The sequence below is a fragment of the Oreochromis aureus genome, linkage group 3 (genome assembly GCF_013358895.1).
Source record: "Oreochromis aureus strain Israel breed Guangdong linkage group 3, ZZ_aureus, whole genome shotgun sequence".
NCBI lineage: Eukaryota > Metazoa > Chordata > Actinopteri > Cichliformes > Cichlidae > Oreochromis > Oreochromis aureus.
This window is the reverse complement of record NC_052944.1, coordinates 17500794-17517676: the sequence shown is the minus strand read 5'-3', so window position 1 is coordinate 17517676 and position 16883 is coordinate 17500794. Positions and strand designations below refer to the sequence as shown.

The window sequence follows — 16883 nt, the reverse complement described above, 5'->3', positions numbered from 1 at the left end:
TGAGAATTAAACCGTACTGATCAGTGATATCTCTTGAGAAAGTTCTGTACTTTGAAAACTAGAGGGTCCCACAGAGGAGGGTCTCTGCTTGAGAGGAAAGTTTACAAAATTATTATGAAATGTTTTTAATATTATTAGTCCATGTGTGTTAAAGGGGGGCGCCTTGATAAAGCAAGGTAAAAAAAAAAACTTTTTTGTTTTATACATTTGGAAATAGCGTTATTTAAAACACTTTGAAAATTGATTTCAATGGAAAAATCAAAATCATAAAAATGTATTTTTGTAGTTGGGTAGCTGTTATTTTATATGAAAAAGTGCAGCCAAGACACACGACTGCAGGTGGCAGCAAAACCCCACATTTCCCACCAGCTGCCTTACACAGCGACGTCCACGCTCCAGTCAAAAGGCAACATTTATCATCATGGAGAGTTTATTTGAATAATTTGATTTCTCCTCAAATCCCTGTTCTAAGCTTTGCTCCCCCGAAAGCAAGAGCTGACACGAAGATATGGTTAAATAGAGCTGTTTATTTGACAACTGTCCAATAAAAATAAAATTAAAACATTACAAAAATTCTTTAAAATCAAAGAATTGTACAAACCATGGCTCCGATTTAATCTCGCCTCGACACAGAAAAATACAAAAGGCACTGTGCATTAGTCTGCTGAATATATATATATCTATAAAACATCTGAACCAAAAACAGTAAACCAGTGAAAGTCACAACACATTATTAGTAACTCCCTTCATAATAATAAAAAAAAAAAAAAGCAAAAGCCATATCTGTTCACCAGATGACACGATTAAATCCTCCAAGTGCAGACGTGCTGCTCAAAGAAGCTATCGAAGAATCAAGTGACCAAAATCCAAAGAAATTATTCTTCTAAAGAGAAAAATAATAGAACGAAGGAGTGTGAAAAGAAAAAAATAAACAAGGAAAACAGTGCAAAGACATATACATCTATATTTAAAAAAAAGAAAATTATGTAAAGATGATGGGATATGTGCAGGTGTCAATGAGGAGTAAGGATCTGTCACACGCTTCTACCAACAGGCAATCAATTTAACACATTGACCCATCACCTTTTAAACCCCCTCTAACCCCCCCCCCACTCCTGAACAGTTATTTTGGTATACCAAACCTCTCATGAGTGTCTGACAGAGACAGAGAAGGAAGAAAGTCCTACGCTGGTTATTTGCATAAGTCCATGTGCAAACAAGGACCCGAGTCTGTTGGCTTTACGGATTGTGCAAAGATGTCTCATCAGCCAAAACCTAACGTGGATGTCGTGGAGATTCACATTCATACGGATCCTTGGGATCCATTTTTTAAGTCCTGCCAAAAGCATATCTACAGATTTCTGACCACAACTGGAACCTCTTCTTCTAAAACCCCTTGACAGGCAGGTATAACTGACAGAATTGGGGCAGACGCCTCATAACACTGAAAAGAGAATAGTTAAACAAATAAGGGCATTCCACAGGATGTGCAGGAAGAGTGCGACTAGGAGGCATAAACAAAGAAAGAAAGAAAGAAATCACTTCATCTGCTGTTTAGTAAGTTGGCTTTATGTGACACGTTCTTTACCATCCCAACCCTCTGCGTCTACAAATACACCAAATATTTTTAGGCATAATTCTGTTTGTACCTTTCTGCTGTGCAAATTCACTGTTCAAAGCTTTTTAGTAGCTAGAAAGCTAATTAAAGACACCTGACTTTTTTTTTTTTTTTTTTAAGTACAATCTCTTTGGCATCCAGTTTCATGTCCAACTAGCTGTTATGACAAGTACAAGAGAAAATACCTCTCCACATAGGAGTCAATCTGTAGCAGTCGCAGCGCTTAACAATTCCTGTTGGCATCCAGCCATCAGAATCATTCAGTCCATAAAAATCATAGGAAACCATGCTCATCAAGACCTTTCGGAGTAACTGGATTCCACTTCGCAAAAGTCTTAGGAGTGGAAATGCCTGGAAAAACAAAAGCCAGAGAATCAGTCAAAGATTTAAACCAAACAGGTGCATGTGAGGTCTTAATAAAAGTGTGCTGTGCTTTTGCATACCTGATTCTGTTCTGCTTTTGGAAGGCTCTAGTGTTTGAACATCTGTCAAAGGGTGCCCCCTCCCTTCGACATCGCTCTCCCCTGATGACGTATGGTCCTGTGCTCTCATGTACAAGGCAGGCCTCTTGTGGTATTTGGCCCGGTAAGTGTCTGTCATACAGTTATCCACTGAAAAGTAAGTGGTGGGAAGAACTCGATCTGTCAGAGTGGGAGAGTCTGTACCATCATCGTGTCTGGACTTTGGACTGGGTAACCTCTCGTCGCTCTCGCTGGCCGACAGATCGTTCCTCTCCTGGTCTGACGACCCCGACTTGGAGCTGGCGTCTGATGAAAGCCTGTGCTCGGCAGGCGTCTCGATCCACCGCCGGAGGCTTGTGTGCGAGTGGGGAGACGAGCCATTTCTAGGTTCGCTTCGGGAGCTAAACCGCTCTGGCACCTCTGGTGGTAAGGAGTGGATGCCAGATGGGTCGGTGTGACTGTTGCCAAAAGTCTTGAGAGGTAAAGGTAGGGGATAGCTGTGAGACAGAGAGTCTGCGGGGCCAGAGCCATTGTCTTCTTGCTCCGAAAACTGTCCGGCAAGGTCATCTGAGCTGTTCCACTCAGAGCTGCTGGTCTTTGCTAAGTAGGGAGGCACAGGGCTGCTGTCCACATTTTTCTCTCGCTCGTCGTCCAGGCCATTGTTCTTTTCCAAGATCCCGGGTGTGTATCGGAAGGCTCTTCTTCTGCTTCAGCGCAAAAACAGAAACATTTATATTTCACTTAAACTTTTGAAAAGTCAAGCGAAGCATTTCGCTAACAATGTGCACTTCTGAATAACTTTTTTTTTTTTTTACCTTTGTAACAGCTGATCAGACAACATGTTGGACTCTTGGAGTTCAGGAGATTTTCTCCCCGGTTCATCTACACAAAAAAAATAAATTCTCATCAGTACTTTATAACACAAGACCCCAATTTTGTAAAGTTATCGCAAACAGATGGTGCAAAATAAGAGCCAGGTAGCATCTGTCACGGGTTTCCATTTGAATATTGCTACAATATATACTTTATTTTTTTCCCGTCTCTCTCCTGCAGAGACATGTTATCTAACAGGGGTCATGGTAAGGCCTTTTGCCTGGTGCTGCGAGAGGAAGTATCAAAGCAGCTAGTCTGGCAGAGCGCCCTCAAGGCCCCAGTGTACCACTCTGACTGTCTGATCCAGCCAAAGAACATGGGCCCTCAAAGGGAATCTGGGTTCATATCCAGGCCTGTTAAGTTTGAGCCAACAGTCCTAATATAACAATAAGGACCTTGATTGAACTCTAACTGGTTCACAAGTTCAGTCTAAAAACTAATGAAGAGAACAACAGAGGAAAGTAACAGCCTTTTAACCTATAGGCCAAACATATCCCAGTGAGATGAGCCTGAGTTATGCTGCTAGTACTTGGGGCTGATGGTTGATTTCAGCCATGAGATCAGCACAAACACATGTTTAGAAGCAGGTCCCTGCACGGGGTCGGGTGTGGAGCTTTGCCAAGTTAGCTGGGCGTGTGTGATTTACTTGGCCTGCGCCAGACAACAGCTGACTAACAGGACAAGGAAGGGAGTGAGCGGCTGAGGACCATCTGTGATGTGTCAGCATACCCCCCCCACTGCTCTCTCAAAGCATTAGTGGCTAAATCCTTTGTGCTGGCATGCAATTACGCCGGGGTCAGACTCCAGACTTTACATCCCCTCCACAACACTATTGCGTTTTTAAGCCGCTAAGTCCATGTGGCAATTCACAATTTGATGCTGCTGCTGATCTGTCATGTTGGCAAGCAACCGTAACAATATCAGTCTTGATAACAAAAAGGGATGCAGTTGACGACGATTTTCTCTGTAGAAAATCCCCTCTCCGTCTTTAACGTCACGTGCAACAATGCCGAGAGAAAGCTTGAAGGAGAAAACAGCGTGATAACAGCAGGGTGAAGCCACTGTCGTTCGCTGTCTGGCACTGGTAGATCAAAAGTTTTTTCAGGCAACTGCCATGAAATCATTACTGAAACGCCTTCTAAATTTGTATATATTATTCAAGTTTGGGGGTCTGGCTGTCTTTAAGCTCTAAAAGTCAACAAAACTTTAGCACTTAGCTGGTAAAACCTCCAGGTACTGTGATTGATCTAATAACATTTCAAATTTTTCAACATAAACTTGAAAGTATGAATTAAAGTGCTTAAAAATGTGAACACCACGAAGAATTACAATGAGAAAGCTTGAGAAAAAAACCCATTTGAACTAAAAGAAAAGGAGCTTTGAAAGTTTAAAACATTTAAACGAGGGTCATCAAGAACTGATCTGGTATCATTTTAATTTGTTGAAGTTTCGTTGACCTTTTTTGAGTATTACAAAAAATAGAAAATAAATAGCACACAGTGTAGCTTTAAGGCAGTCAAGTCAGGATTCCAGCCTTGTGTTGTCTGAGGTACTTGAAACGTCTGGAACATCAATCAGAAGTGCATGCAGGTTTGCAACTCCAAGTTTCCAAAGAGGGAAACTGAACAAGAAATATCACCTAAGTGAATCACAAAAAGTCTGAAAGTTTTCAGATATCACTTGGGAAAAGCCACGGCTTTTTTATGTTTCAGTATAGCATGGTAATGGCACAGCAGTAGGTCAAAAGCCGTGGCGCACGTGTGTACTCATTAGCATCATTCACCGGCTTGTTAAGTGGCATTAATGAGCCAGGCAACTGGCTCTTAACGTGCTACATCATGGACACAAATAAACAGCTATAAAAGATGTATGCAAACTGAATGTAGAAGGCATCTATGTAATGGTATAAAGGATGAAATTCAGTGACATTTATTCTTTTCTGATTGTCATGTCAGTTTGGTTTTTTTTTTAAAACTAGATCAGAAAGCATCATAGTTGACTTTTGGCAACTATGATGATGATGGTCATGTACAAACAGCTGTAACAGCTTCAAAAGTGTATTTCTGTAGATAACTAGTGAGGTCTGCAGAAGCCAGTAAAGGAAAAGTGAGACAAACGCATCAGGTTCAAGTGTCCAATATGCCGGCAGGCGGGCAGGACGTACGATTTCACAGCGTGTCAAAAGTTCTGTCATTAAGGTGGCAAAAAAGGCCCCGACTTGAATCTCTTTCCTAGTGCAACAAGCCATCAGAAGAACGAATATCTGCGGTAAAAACGTCAACTATGCTCCTCAAAACTGCCCTCCCACACGAATGTGCTTTCCGAAAGGATTTTAGTCTTTAATGGACTAGTGGAATCTGCTCAGGCTTCTCTGAAACTGCAGCTCACGCCAGACTACCACCACTGAACTCATGCCAAATTGACTCTGGACACATTTACTGCGGCTTGTCGATACAATTTGCAGGCAGCCAGGCGTAAATATCCCATACTGATTTCAAAAATAGCTACTGGAGACGAGTCCTTAAAGGCCCTTTCAGGGTTTTTTTGTTCCGTTTGTTTTTTTTAAACAAGGCTGAGCTTTGACAGTTCACAAACCAACATTTCAAGACATTTGTTAACTACAACACAGCTGTGGACACTTTTAAAATATAACAGGTCCTGTGAAACATTACAAACAAAAGAGAGGGGGAAGGATGAGTGAATGCAGCTTGATACAGATGTAATCATAATTCCTTAACAGACTGAATGAATACATGAGAGGATCAATGAGTGCTTGTCCTAAAATTAGTAGATATAACTAAACTAAACAATAGCAATACTACAGTTTGTTTTTTACATTTTGCCAGATTAAAAACTGAAGCAGTGAAAAAAATCCACTGTGTATGCCACAGTAGTCTTTGTCTGTTTGCCAGGGCTTCAGTCACATGAATCTCTCTGCATGTGCTGATGCTCACAGACGAAAACAAGACCGGCGATGCTTCTGTTTCTCAACTTGCCACACTTGTGTTGTAGCTATATTTAACTCGGCAATGAACCTCAAATCGTACCTGCATTTTCTTTTGGGAACTTGAAATAACTGCAGAGCTGTAAAACTGCATTTTATTTGAGCGGTGTTTGAATACCACCTTCTGACAGGTCCAGTCGTGGCATTTTCTGTCTGGCTGGGCACAGCTGGGTGGCCCCAACAGGCTCACTCATCTCCTCCTACAATTCAGGATTAACTCAGGGTATTTCCATTGAGGGAATTAGCAAGGCATTTTTCATTTATAGGTTCTTTGGCTCCTTTTGCAGTGCTGATAGTGTGCATCAGCAAGCACATGCTAGATAAAGAATGTCAAGGGTGTCCAGGCGACAAGCCCCCTAGTGCTATTCGTGTCACCTTATCTCCCTCCCATCCTACCTAGAGGAAAAAAAAAAAATACTGCAACTTCGCAACATGACTCATAGTTAAGGCTCATCGTTTCTTTTTCCTTTTAAAACAGACATTCTGAGCTCTAAACCCGATTTTCACCCCAGATTTTGCATCCCCGTGGATCTAAAAGTTATTGTACTTCCTGCAGAAAGAACGCATTATTCACTGCAGTTAACAGTTGAAAAGGTCCTTGAGGGTTTTTTTTCCTCCCCCCTACCATTTTCCATTTGTTCTTCCATTCACTGTGGGAGGAAGGACAGCCAATTAAATAAAATTAAACTGAGCCTGGCTAGTATTTTTCCACACCAAAATACCAGTGTTAAAGGTACAAAGCTTGTTCCCTACATGGCTCATTCTTCCTTTGAGCTCATGTAATTTCACTAGGTGCTGCATAACATAAACTTTACTCAGGAAAAAAAGGTCAGGGCCAGTCAGTCTGGAACCAGAGCGCACACTTCCATACAGTATCCCTTCAATCAGGCTGTGACCTTAACACGACTGATAGAACAATAAATCAAGGAAACTGCAGCATACTATCTTAATGTTTCAGGTCCTTACAACACATGGAAGTCTACTGGGGAGAGGAAGTATCTTCAGTATCAGGGCTGAGCCTTTGTCAGAGACTGATGCTTTCATCTATTCCCTCTAATGCGTGATGAAAACTGTACACACATCTGGAGATTTACTTGAATAACGGCAAAATACTAATTTTTTACTTAAAGCAATAGTTACTTACTAATGGAAATGGTTGAGTACAGCACGTCAGTCTTCAATTCATCACTTCTTCTCCGAGGAAAGTTATCCCTAAAACACAAAAAGTATAGTTATTATTCATTTTTAAAAAAGAGCCACGAGCTTAGAGCAGATAAAGGGGGATAATAACAATTATAGTTAGAGTCTAAGTGCATAGTTGCATCTCCAAAGAGACACAGTGCAGTAGCATGATTTGCATCCCAGTATGAACCCAGACATCTTATTGTAATATCCTTGTTTTTCTTTTGGGTTTCTTGATGTACAACAGCAAAAGTGTTATGCTTTTATCTCCTCTAAGATCCATAAGATGTATTAGAGAATAAAAATAATACCATAAAAATCACAATTTCACAGTTTTAGTGGCTTCAAGCTTTAACCCAAACCAGTCACAAAAACATTTTAAATCATATTGAAGAATTAATAATTAAAGAGACTCTTTACTAGCGTACTGTCAACAGATATGCTTAAATAATGCACCGGCTTTTGAAGAAGTCAGCTATCTGAGGCTGCCCCTGCTGAGTACAGGAGTTGTCAGCTATATGGGATCATTATCTACAAACAAGCCCTGAACTACAAATACAACAAATGACAGCCCAGCAAAATAGGATTCCTGCATCTGCCTTGTGTGCATTTACTGTTAAATGAGACCTGCTATTCTTAGATCAGTTTGTTTGTAATGTTTTATTATTTAGAAATGGCAGCACTTCCGAGACTCGTGTCCTTAAATGAGTAGGCCGCGAGATGACAAAGCTGCTCTATGGCGCTGACGTCGTGCAGGAAATATTGTGTCAGCTTTTTTTTCCTCTGCATCATGCTTTGCAGTGCAGAGTTTTGGTGCGTCTGGGTGATATAAACCTAAGTGGAAGGATCTGTTTTACCTCATCAGATGCAGCTCAGGTATGGGCCGGAGGTCCTTGGAAGAAATGTTCTCTACAACGGGCGAGTCGAGATTAGCTGAGCCATTGCTCAGTCTGTCACTGCTCTCATATCCAGATTCAGTTCTCTGAATCTTCCAGTTGTCACTGCGCACTTTAAGAGTCGCTGAGCCCTTCGATCTGTCCTTGTCAGTGTGGCCCCCGCGGCTGTCCGAGTCCAGAGAGCTTCGGCTGCCACCTATTTCATGCTTCTGCTCGTCCTCGTAGATGGTCATCAGGCTCTTTGGCTTACGTTCTTCCCGGCCTCCCCACGGATAATCTCGCTCTCGATCACGTGAGGGCGACTGACTATTGGGTCTCCTCCGAGGGCTCTGCTGCCTTCGTTCGTGACTTACATTCCCGCTACTTAATATGCTGTCTACATTTAGCGCTTCCCGCATTGGCTTCCAAGCTCGGCCGGGCCTGCTGCGGCCGTTCCCTGTATTTCCAGAAAGCCCTCTGGAGTCTTGGCTGCTGTCTGTATCGTATCCATTTGAGATCTGATCTAGTCTCCGCCTGTTATGACCACTAGTTACAGTGGGCACATCGGGTAGCACTTGGTGCCTTAAACGAGAATTTTCATTGGAAGACCGGCCCCCAAGCTGCGGTGTTCGCTCAGTCCGAGTGGGACCTTTTCCTTGGCTGCTGTACAGTCGAGTCTCCAGGTACTGCTTGAAGCCATTCTCTGGAGGTGAAGCTGAGCGGGAGTAGGTCCTGTCGTGACCTGGGTCTGAGAGAGAGAGGGAGAGGAAAAAAAAAAATGATGCAAGAGCTTACACTAAGATATCTGTAGAGGCTATTTATTTGAATTTTTTCGACTGGCATGTTGCAAGAACGATATTACAAAAGGAAAGTGTCATAAATAACATTGCAAAAGGTAAAAATTGACTTAAATTGAAACGTCCACACAATAAGACAGGGCTGTGCTAAAGAAAACAGCAGGTTGGGCGGAGAGTGAAGGAAGGGCATGATGACAATGAAGTTACTGACATTTATGTCTGCAGCAGGCAGGAAAGTGTAAATTACAACCACAAGGAGTCGATTTTCTTCCATGCTGTGTGCACAGAGGGCAGCCAGCTCATGCACAGACATGCAGATATCGATGTCACCGGTGTTTCCTACACACAGTCTGGCCCATAAAGTTTTGGACAATGATGCATTTTTTTTTTATAAATTTACCTCTTTATATATCTACAGTAAACTTTCAGCCAATCAAGACTGAACTCCACCGTTACTGACTTTCAGTTTTCAAGTATTGCATTAACTGTTTAGGAATTACAGTAATTTTTGTAAACAGTCCCCTAGTACCTCTATCAAGAAGGTTATTTTTGTTTAGGTTTTTTTTAAGCATTTGCATGCTTCATATCATTCTGGCTGTAAACATGACAGCTCGAAAAGTTTAGAATACATTTTGATAAAAACAAAACATTGTAGGGGTGTCGAGTGGGGTCATGTTAATAATCCATTAAAATTTGGCTTGCATCCACTGAGGTCTTCAAGGACAACATAACAGTTTATTGGTCGAAAACAGACAAAAAAAACCCCTTACAACTCAGAAACTATGAATCCTACAACTGTGCGTTGTATTATTAACATATGGAAAGATCTTTATGCAAATTTAAAAGATGTGACTTTGGACCTCTGGCCTGTCCTTTAAGGGCAATAGATTTATGTGAAAGTCACAGTGACATTAGTGCTGTATGTTTCTGATTGTTATTGTTTGCATTAACATATAGACATATGGGAATTATATATGGGAATTCTAAATGCCACATTACTTTGGACCTTAGACTACATCTTCAAGGTCAGGTAGGGTCAAACTTTCATTAAAAGTCATTAAAATGGAAATCATACTGATATATGTGGATTCTAAATATCACATTTAGTTTGAATCCAAATATCATGTCACTTTTGACCTTTAACATCACTTTTATATTTCACTTTTTTTTTTCCTTTCAAGTTGATCCCAAATGTGTTTTTTTTTTTTACTGTACTTTTAACAGAAAAAAAGAAAATAAGTATGTACAAAATACAGTACTATTACCTTAAAATGAAATGCTGCCCAGAGAGTGAGCAGCCTTGGTGGAGGTTTGTGCTCTCTGAATACAATTTTTTCACGTTTTACTTTCACAACATTGATACTTAAGTCTCCTTCTACATTTTTAAGCAAAATCTGGTACTTTTTACATAAAAGAAAAACTCGTGTCATGCAAATTTAGATTGTAAGGATCATCTGTTAAACGCATTTCCCTAACCTAAAGCTGGCAGCTAAAGGCTCCCTGCCTTGTGCGGGAGTCATCACCTAAATGACGGGGTAAACCTGATCCGTGTTTGAGCGTACAAAAATGGAATTTTATTCTTCACATAAAACTGTCATTCTTGGGAATAAGCCTGCAAGAGATGGAGTCCCCTGCTTTGGATTTTGCTGACTGTGTGGCACAGTTAAATCACTTTAAACAGAGCTGTCTACATTTTTGCCCACATATACACCACGATACTGGCCTGTTTTAAACATTTCTGCTGCCACCTCAATAACCGTACACACAACTGTGGATCATTTTAGAAGAAGGGTAACAAGATGTTTAAATCAATACAGTTAAAGATCATGGAAAAATTCCTCAGGCCGCAGCCTAAGGAAGTTGATTGAGCTTGTCCTGTTTCGTATCATCGAGAGTCTGAGAATGAACTATGCTACGGTTAATTTATACTTCTTAGATTAACCCTAGTGTCACCTCTAGAATCGCCATTCATCACAGCAATGACACTAGGCTGCCTTAACCTGGTGCATTTATTCATGAAGGGATGCAAGCTCTGTGCTAACACAGGCTACCGCTGTTGTCATGGTGGATTTGGTGTTTTATATTGTGCTTGATAATCCCCCCACACTGGCACTTAATGAAAGCAATGATATGCTGAAGGAGTATTAAAGTATCCTATATTAATCAGCATACTCTTTAAGGCACAATGACTTAATTTGGGAGGTGTGTGAGAAAAGTTTGTGCAAATTTGGAATCAAATTTCAACCTTAAAATAAAGAAAATAAAAAATAAAAATCAGCATTTGTTGCTCTTTGGTTTGATCTGCTTAGTTTCTGGTGTATTTAATAATATTGGTGAAGACTACAGGACTACAGGGATCAAGGCAGGCACCAACAGACGTCAGCACCTAATCCCCTTTCTAACACATTGCTCCCAAACAGAGGGTGATATAAGGGAGGGGGAAGGCTGGGCTTTTGTAACGCAACACCTGGCAATTCTGTGTATGTGCAGTTTTGCACAGTCTGTTTGTATAGAGCAACCCACCTCTGTAGCGTGACTCCGCCCTGTGTTGACCACTCCTATCAGGCTCTCTTCGGGGTGAATGCGCCCTACGCATCTCTACTGCTTTCTGGGCAACTTCTCGAGAAATCTCCCTAAGGCGGCTCTTGTGATTGCTTTTCACTAAGAAACAAGAAAAGACAAGAAAGGTATTTGAGATTTTTTTCCACTGTGTGACAAGGTTACAAAGCCAGCATTTGAATAACGCTGACCCTTAAAAGAAATAAAAATAAAATAGAAATGGGGCATTTGCTGAATCAGGTGGAGATTCCCACCATTAAAGTATTTTTATCCACTTGTACATAGATACATCTATCACCGCTACATCCTTTTCCTTGTCGCTCTTCGTCCCCGGCACCCCCGAGGCACTGAGCAGCTGCTGAGTGTGTAGACACAGGCCAACTTTACGGCACATTGCTGTGCTGATGGGAGAGGAAAGGCAGCGGGGAGGAAACGCGGCCATGCAGAGGCTCGCGCTGCATCTCTGGCCCCACATTTTCTTTAAAGCAACAATTGGTCATGGTACTGGAATAATGCTGTTATAGCCATGTGAGATTTTAAAAAGGAAGCGAGCAAGGACGAGATGGCCGCTCAGAAAAACAGAACAAAAAAGAAACAAAACATTTATATCATTCCAGATTTTGTGTTTGTTTAATAAAAAGAAAAGAAAAGAAAAAAAAAAAATCGGCGGATGTTTTTGAGATTCCACACATTCCGTAAAGCAGGAAGTGTAGCAGTTTAAACACACGATGAATCAGTTTGATAAATTTGACTCTGCTACTCCTTAAAACTGCAGCAGCTGGTGACATTTCATTGTCTTGCAGCATCGCCTCCCATAGAGAAGTGTTCAAGGACACGAACAACTTCATACCAGCAGAATGTACAAGGATATCAAAGAAGACGCTGTTAAATCGCATAAATAACCCCTCTTCTCAATTCACTCTCCCCTCTGCTTGCAATTAAGCATGTGCATAATGACCTCTCTCTCTCCACACTAAGGGTCTCTAATCCCTTCTGTATTACTAGCATGGCCAGATTTAGTTTCGGAGCAAAGACATTTAATTATCTCTTCCGCTAGCTGCTGTTCCAGATCTGTGCTTGTCACCACTCTCCCAGGACAAAATATTTATGAATTAAGGAGTCTTTTCAAGGCTGAAAAATACAACTGCCACACATCATGACTCACCTCTCTGTTTGCATCCCTTCTTATTCACATCAAAACATGTGTGTGTAAACCATAAACTAGGTTTACACAGGTTACATAGCAAAGTGTAGCAGTTTGTAGCAGGTTGGTTTACACTGCTAATAATTTGATTTAATTTGTAATAGAGGCAAAAAAAAAAAAAGTTAAGATCTTACACAATCAGGACAATCTGTTCAACCACCAAGCTGCTTAATCCCTCCATATTCATTTCCCCCCCTTACCTGTTCCCCGTCCTCCACTGGTCTGAGTGCTGCCCCTGCTGAGGGTTGAAGGGGTCTTCTTGAAAAGATCTTGGCCCAGCAGAGCATTCAGATTCTCTCTGGTGAGGTCCAGCTTTCTGGGGGAGACTGAAACTTGGGATTCAGTGCCTAGAAAGAAGGGAAAAATGTTTTAAAGGTAAGGCCATACATGTAGGCGTATCCTTCCCATGAAAAATAAAAATTAAAAAAAATCCTGTTGAGTGAAGATCAATAAAAAAAAAAACTAATTTTACCTGAAACTACAACACAGAATTCAATTACAAGATCCACACTGTGTACTACTTCTTGATTTTTGGAGGATGATCCAGTTTAGTCGGGCGCCCTGTCAGCTCTGACGGACAGTGAGCGCTTGCCACAGCCTGGACCTGGGGCACAGCCAGCGTGGAGGGCTGGAGGAGGGTCTTTAAAAGGGATAAAAACCTCCCCAACCACACAAATCCAGGGATATGTAATCCCAACAGGAGAGATGTTCAGCTGTTCACATCAGCAGCGGCAAAGGCAAACAGTGCATTTGATTTGGGAGGTTGTTTTCCTTCTCCCCCGCCCCCGTCTTCTGATTTAAATTTTACATTTTGTTACTTTAATGCACTCGGAGGAGTATGGAAATTTTTCAACTAAACAACCGGCTGTGTGAGAATTTTAAGTAGTAAAAAAACATAAAATCAAATAAATTTCCATGAAAGATTTAGTGCTCAACTCAAGCTAAAGGTTTACAGAGGCAAATAAGTGGACAGAAGATAAATAAGCCACACTTCAAACCCCACAGCAAACATTCACCTCAAACTTGAGACTACATTTGCATTTCAAAACAAACCACTCGGAAAACTTTGGCTACACTTTGTTTCATTCGACCAGGCAGTAGTGCCGTAACATTCAGATTTTCTTTTTCTTGGCCTCCAACGCTGCACCACTAAAAAGACAGGCATCTGCACCAATCAGCTTCACTTTAATGGCTGCCGTTTTTTTTTTTAACGGTGGGACATTATAATCAAATGGGGCACTTGGGATGTGACACATAATGAATGCTGAGAAAAATACAGTTGGAATATCAAAGAGAAACACACAGAGGAGTTTGGATGGTGTCATTTCCACAAAAAGACACTCAATCAACACCTCATCACACCTGATGTAAAACTGCTATGACGAGGCTTTTAAATGCCAGCATTATGACCGCTGAGGTAATTTTTAAACCATCGTACCTTGCGCTTCTCCGTTAAGGGGATTCTTGCTGTGGGACTGGCTGCTGTTTTGTTTTGAGGCATCTTCTGTGGCGATAGCGCTCCCATTTTGATTGGCATAAAAAAGAAGAAGAGGCTGGAAGTGACCTTTGATACATTTACTGACGACATCTTTCCACCGGGAGCCGATCTGCACCAGGAAACAAAGAAGAAAAGAAGAAAAAAGCAGGGTCAATTAACACATTTTAGCATACTGTATAATACTATACTTTTATGTGTGATAGTACAAAATGAACCTACATGCATTCAAGGGTGTCCATCTAAGGATTTGACTGTTTTTTTTATATATATATATATATATATATATATATATATATATATATATATATATATATATATATATATATATATATATATATATATATATGTATGAATAAAATTCACATGCAACTTCAGACTATGTGTGACAAAATGGGGTTTAGCTTTAATTTGTGAGTGAATCTAACACACTAAGGCCAAAGCACACAATCACATTAGCAAAGCTGTGTAAGGTGCGCGTCTCTCCACAAAGGTACCACAAAGGCAGGCTGCAGGCTAACAGATGCTTCTGTGCTCCTTAATTAAGCAAATGACGGGGGCAGAGGGAGGGGGGAGAAAGAGAAAGCAGGCGTGGAAGAGATGGCAAAACAAGGTAAAGAGCAACCAATTCAAAGGAACACAGACAGAGGGGAAAAAAAGGGATTTGACTTGGGGAATGTGCACATATACAATATAGAGGAGGAAGACAAGCCGTGATTAACAAAGCATGTTAGATGAAGGCAAAACAGAGACATATCTATGTTATTTTTGGATCCTCTTTTCAATGGTGAGGCACAACATTTATTATCTGAAAGGGTCAAAGACATGTTAAGGGTTAAGACTCTTAGCTAAATCTGCCTTTCTGTTACAGCTTTTTCTCTTAAAGTCTATTTTTTGCCCTCCAGTTTTCAGAAAATCTTTAAATGAATGTTAAAGCAGATATATCTGTTAGCTTCAAAACAATCTCCAATCTCTTCAGCTAAAACCAGTAAAGCTTTATCTGTTGCTAATGTTATATATCATTTACCACTAGTGCATTAACATCGGCCATGTTCTGATTAATATAAGTGTCTCTATGCTACCCATGACCCATCATCCAATCAGAACATCTAGTGAGTTACTGCACTTAGGATTTTGTGCAATATTATTTCATGCAATGGAAACAGTAATTGGGCTACACTGCAGCAGTCATTTAGGGGCTGGGACTTGGGGAGTCACAGAAACACTGGCAAGTTTCATTCCAGGTATGGACTTGGCAGGCGCAGAGTACTCTAGCTCCTCCATCTCAGTCGGGAGGGGTTGCACACGCAGCACAAGCTGCTGATGGATTGACACAGTGCCAGCCGGCCGCTGCACCACAGTCCCCGTGAAAATTGTGAGGATGTGGGACAGAAGGCATGCTTGCATGTACACATCATGAAAATATATCCACCGTTAATGGGAAAAAACAACTAAAGGATGAGAGGATTCAAAAGTAAACCAGCAGAACACAAACACACAAAACCACTTCCTCACTGAGACATACATCATACACACTTCACACTGTAACGCAGCATTGTCACATCTCCTTAAACTTTACCCAGCTTCATAAAAAAAATAAAAACATCTTTATTAGCTATCTCTGCTTTACTACTGCAGTGCTCTGTGACTACAGAGTAGAGTGTTTGCAGTAGAAATCAGGCAGGAAGTTGGGAGTTTGGCTGACTCCTCACTGCCATAAAGGCTCATCAAACCAGAGGCTCATGAAGCGCAATCAATGTGGTCCTTATTGGACGATAAAAAGTCTTTGTAACAGAGATAAGAGACTGAACGTTCGGTCTCGTCTGTAGCAGCTTCTGCTTATCTGTTCAGTGATAACATGAATCCCAAACTCTGATTTTTTTCTTCTTTAGAAAAAGCTTGCACTAATTCTATTCTAACATCTAAAAATACCACAAGGAAGGGAAAAAAAAGACTTTTCATATGTGTGCTGTACAATTTCCTTGCTATTATAATATATAGGTTTCTTATTTTGACATGTGACTCATTTAACATGACCCTTTGTCAGTCACCAGACTAATAGCTTCAGCACTAGTGCACACTCTCTCACCTCTTTCACTGTTGCATCATCAAAAAAGACCCATTTGGCAGATTTGGTGTGGAAGGTGAAGGCACAGTAGTGGCGGCTGGAGTAGCAGATCATTCCCACGAGCATCAGCTCTCCCTTTTTGGCATGCTCATCTGTCACCCTGTAGAAGAGCTGTGTCCACACACACACACACACACATATATATATATAAATGCATCAATTACACAGTTAAATCACCACCAAAGTAAGTTGGAAGGCAGCAAAATGATGCAGAAAGCTAGCAGCGTCAGTTACTCCATTTGTTTACAGATTAAGTCAAAGGGAATGAACTAGCATTGATTCGGTAATCAGTACAAGTGAAGGCTGGTTTGAATCACTGCAGTGGCAGCATATCTTTCCATCCTGGCTACAGAGGTAACCTAGTACTATGCGGTGTTATTTTCAAATGATACAAAGTGTGACTTGTTTCTCCCTCCCATGATTCTTGTACAGCCAGTTCTCCGTCTCTCACTCACTCACACAAACAATGGATTTCAAAGCAATGATGGGGGCAGTAAGCTCCCTTTTAACGCCCAATAAAGTCACATGAAATGTGACTCCCCAATGAATAAAAGCCTTTGTGGCACATTAGCGGGCGGGTGAGACTGAAAATTCTTCCCATGTCCTAATTTTTTCTGAGTCGTAAAATGAGTGGATGAAATGCTTCAATCCAAAATAAAAAGATAAATCAATCAATCAAAGTTATGT

The 16883-nt window shown here is 41.0% G+C and overlaps 1 protein-coding gene across 2 annotated transcripts in view; it reads right to left on the bottom strand.

The window, feature by feature from the left end:
• Nucleotides 1-507: 507 nt before the first annotated feature.
• Nucleotides 508-16883, bottom strand: part of LOC116333155 (inactive ubiquitin carboxyl-terminal hydrolase 53-like) — a 32289-nt gene continuing 15913 nt past the window's right edge. The window contains exons 9-17 of one of the 2 annotated variants that reach the window (XM_031756323.2): nucleotides 16158-16307; nucleotides 14012-14180; nucleotides 12774-12920; nucleotides 11334-11471; nucleotides 7996-8761; nucleotides 7101-7168; nucleotides 2895-2961; nucleotides 2062-2786; nucleotides 508-1969 (exon numbers count right to left, since the gene is read on the bottom strand). In XM_031756323.2, the coding sequence (XP_031612183.1) occupies nucleotides 1893-1969; nucleotides 2062-2786; nucleotides 2895-2961; nucleotides 7101-7168; nucleotides 7996-8761; nucleotides 11334-11471; nucleotides 12774-12920; nucleotides 14012-14180; nucleotides 16158-16307 (2307 nt within the window). In that variant the 3' untranslated portion in view covers nucleotides 508-1892. The remainder of the gene's footprint in view (nucleotides 1970-2061; nucleotides 2787-2894; nucleotides 2962-7100; nucleotides 7169-7995; nucleotides 8762-11333; nucleotides 11472-12773; nucleotides 12921-14011; nucleotides 14181-16157; nucleotides 16308-16883) is intronic. The other variant, XM_031756324.2, reaches the window with a different exon arrangement.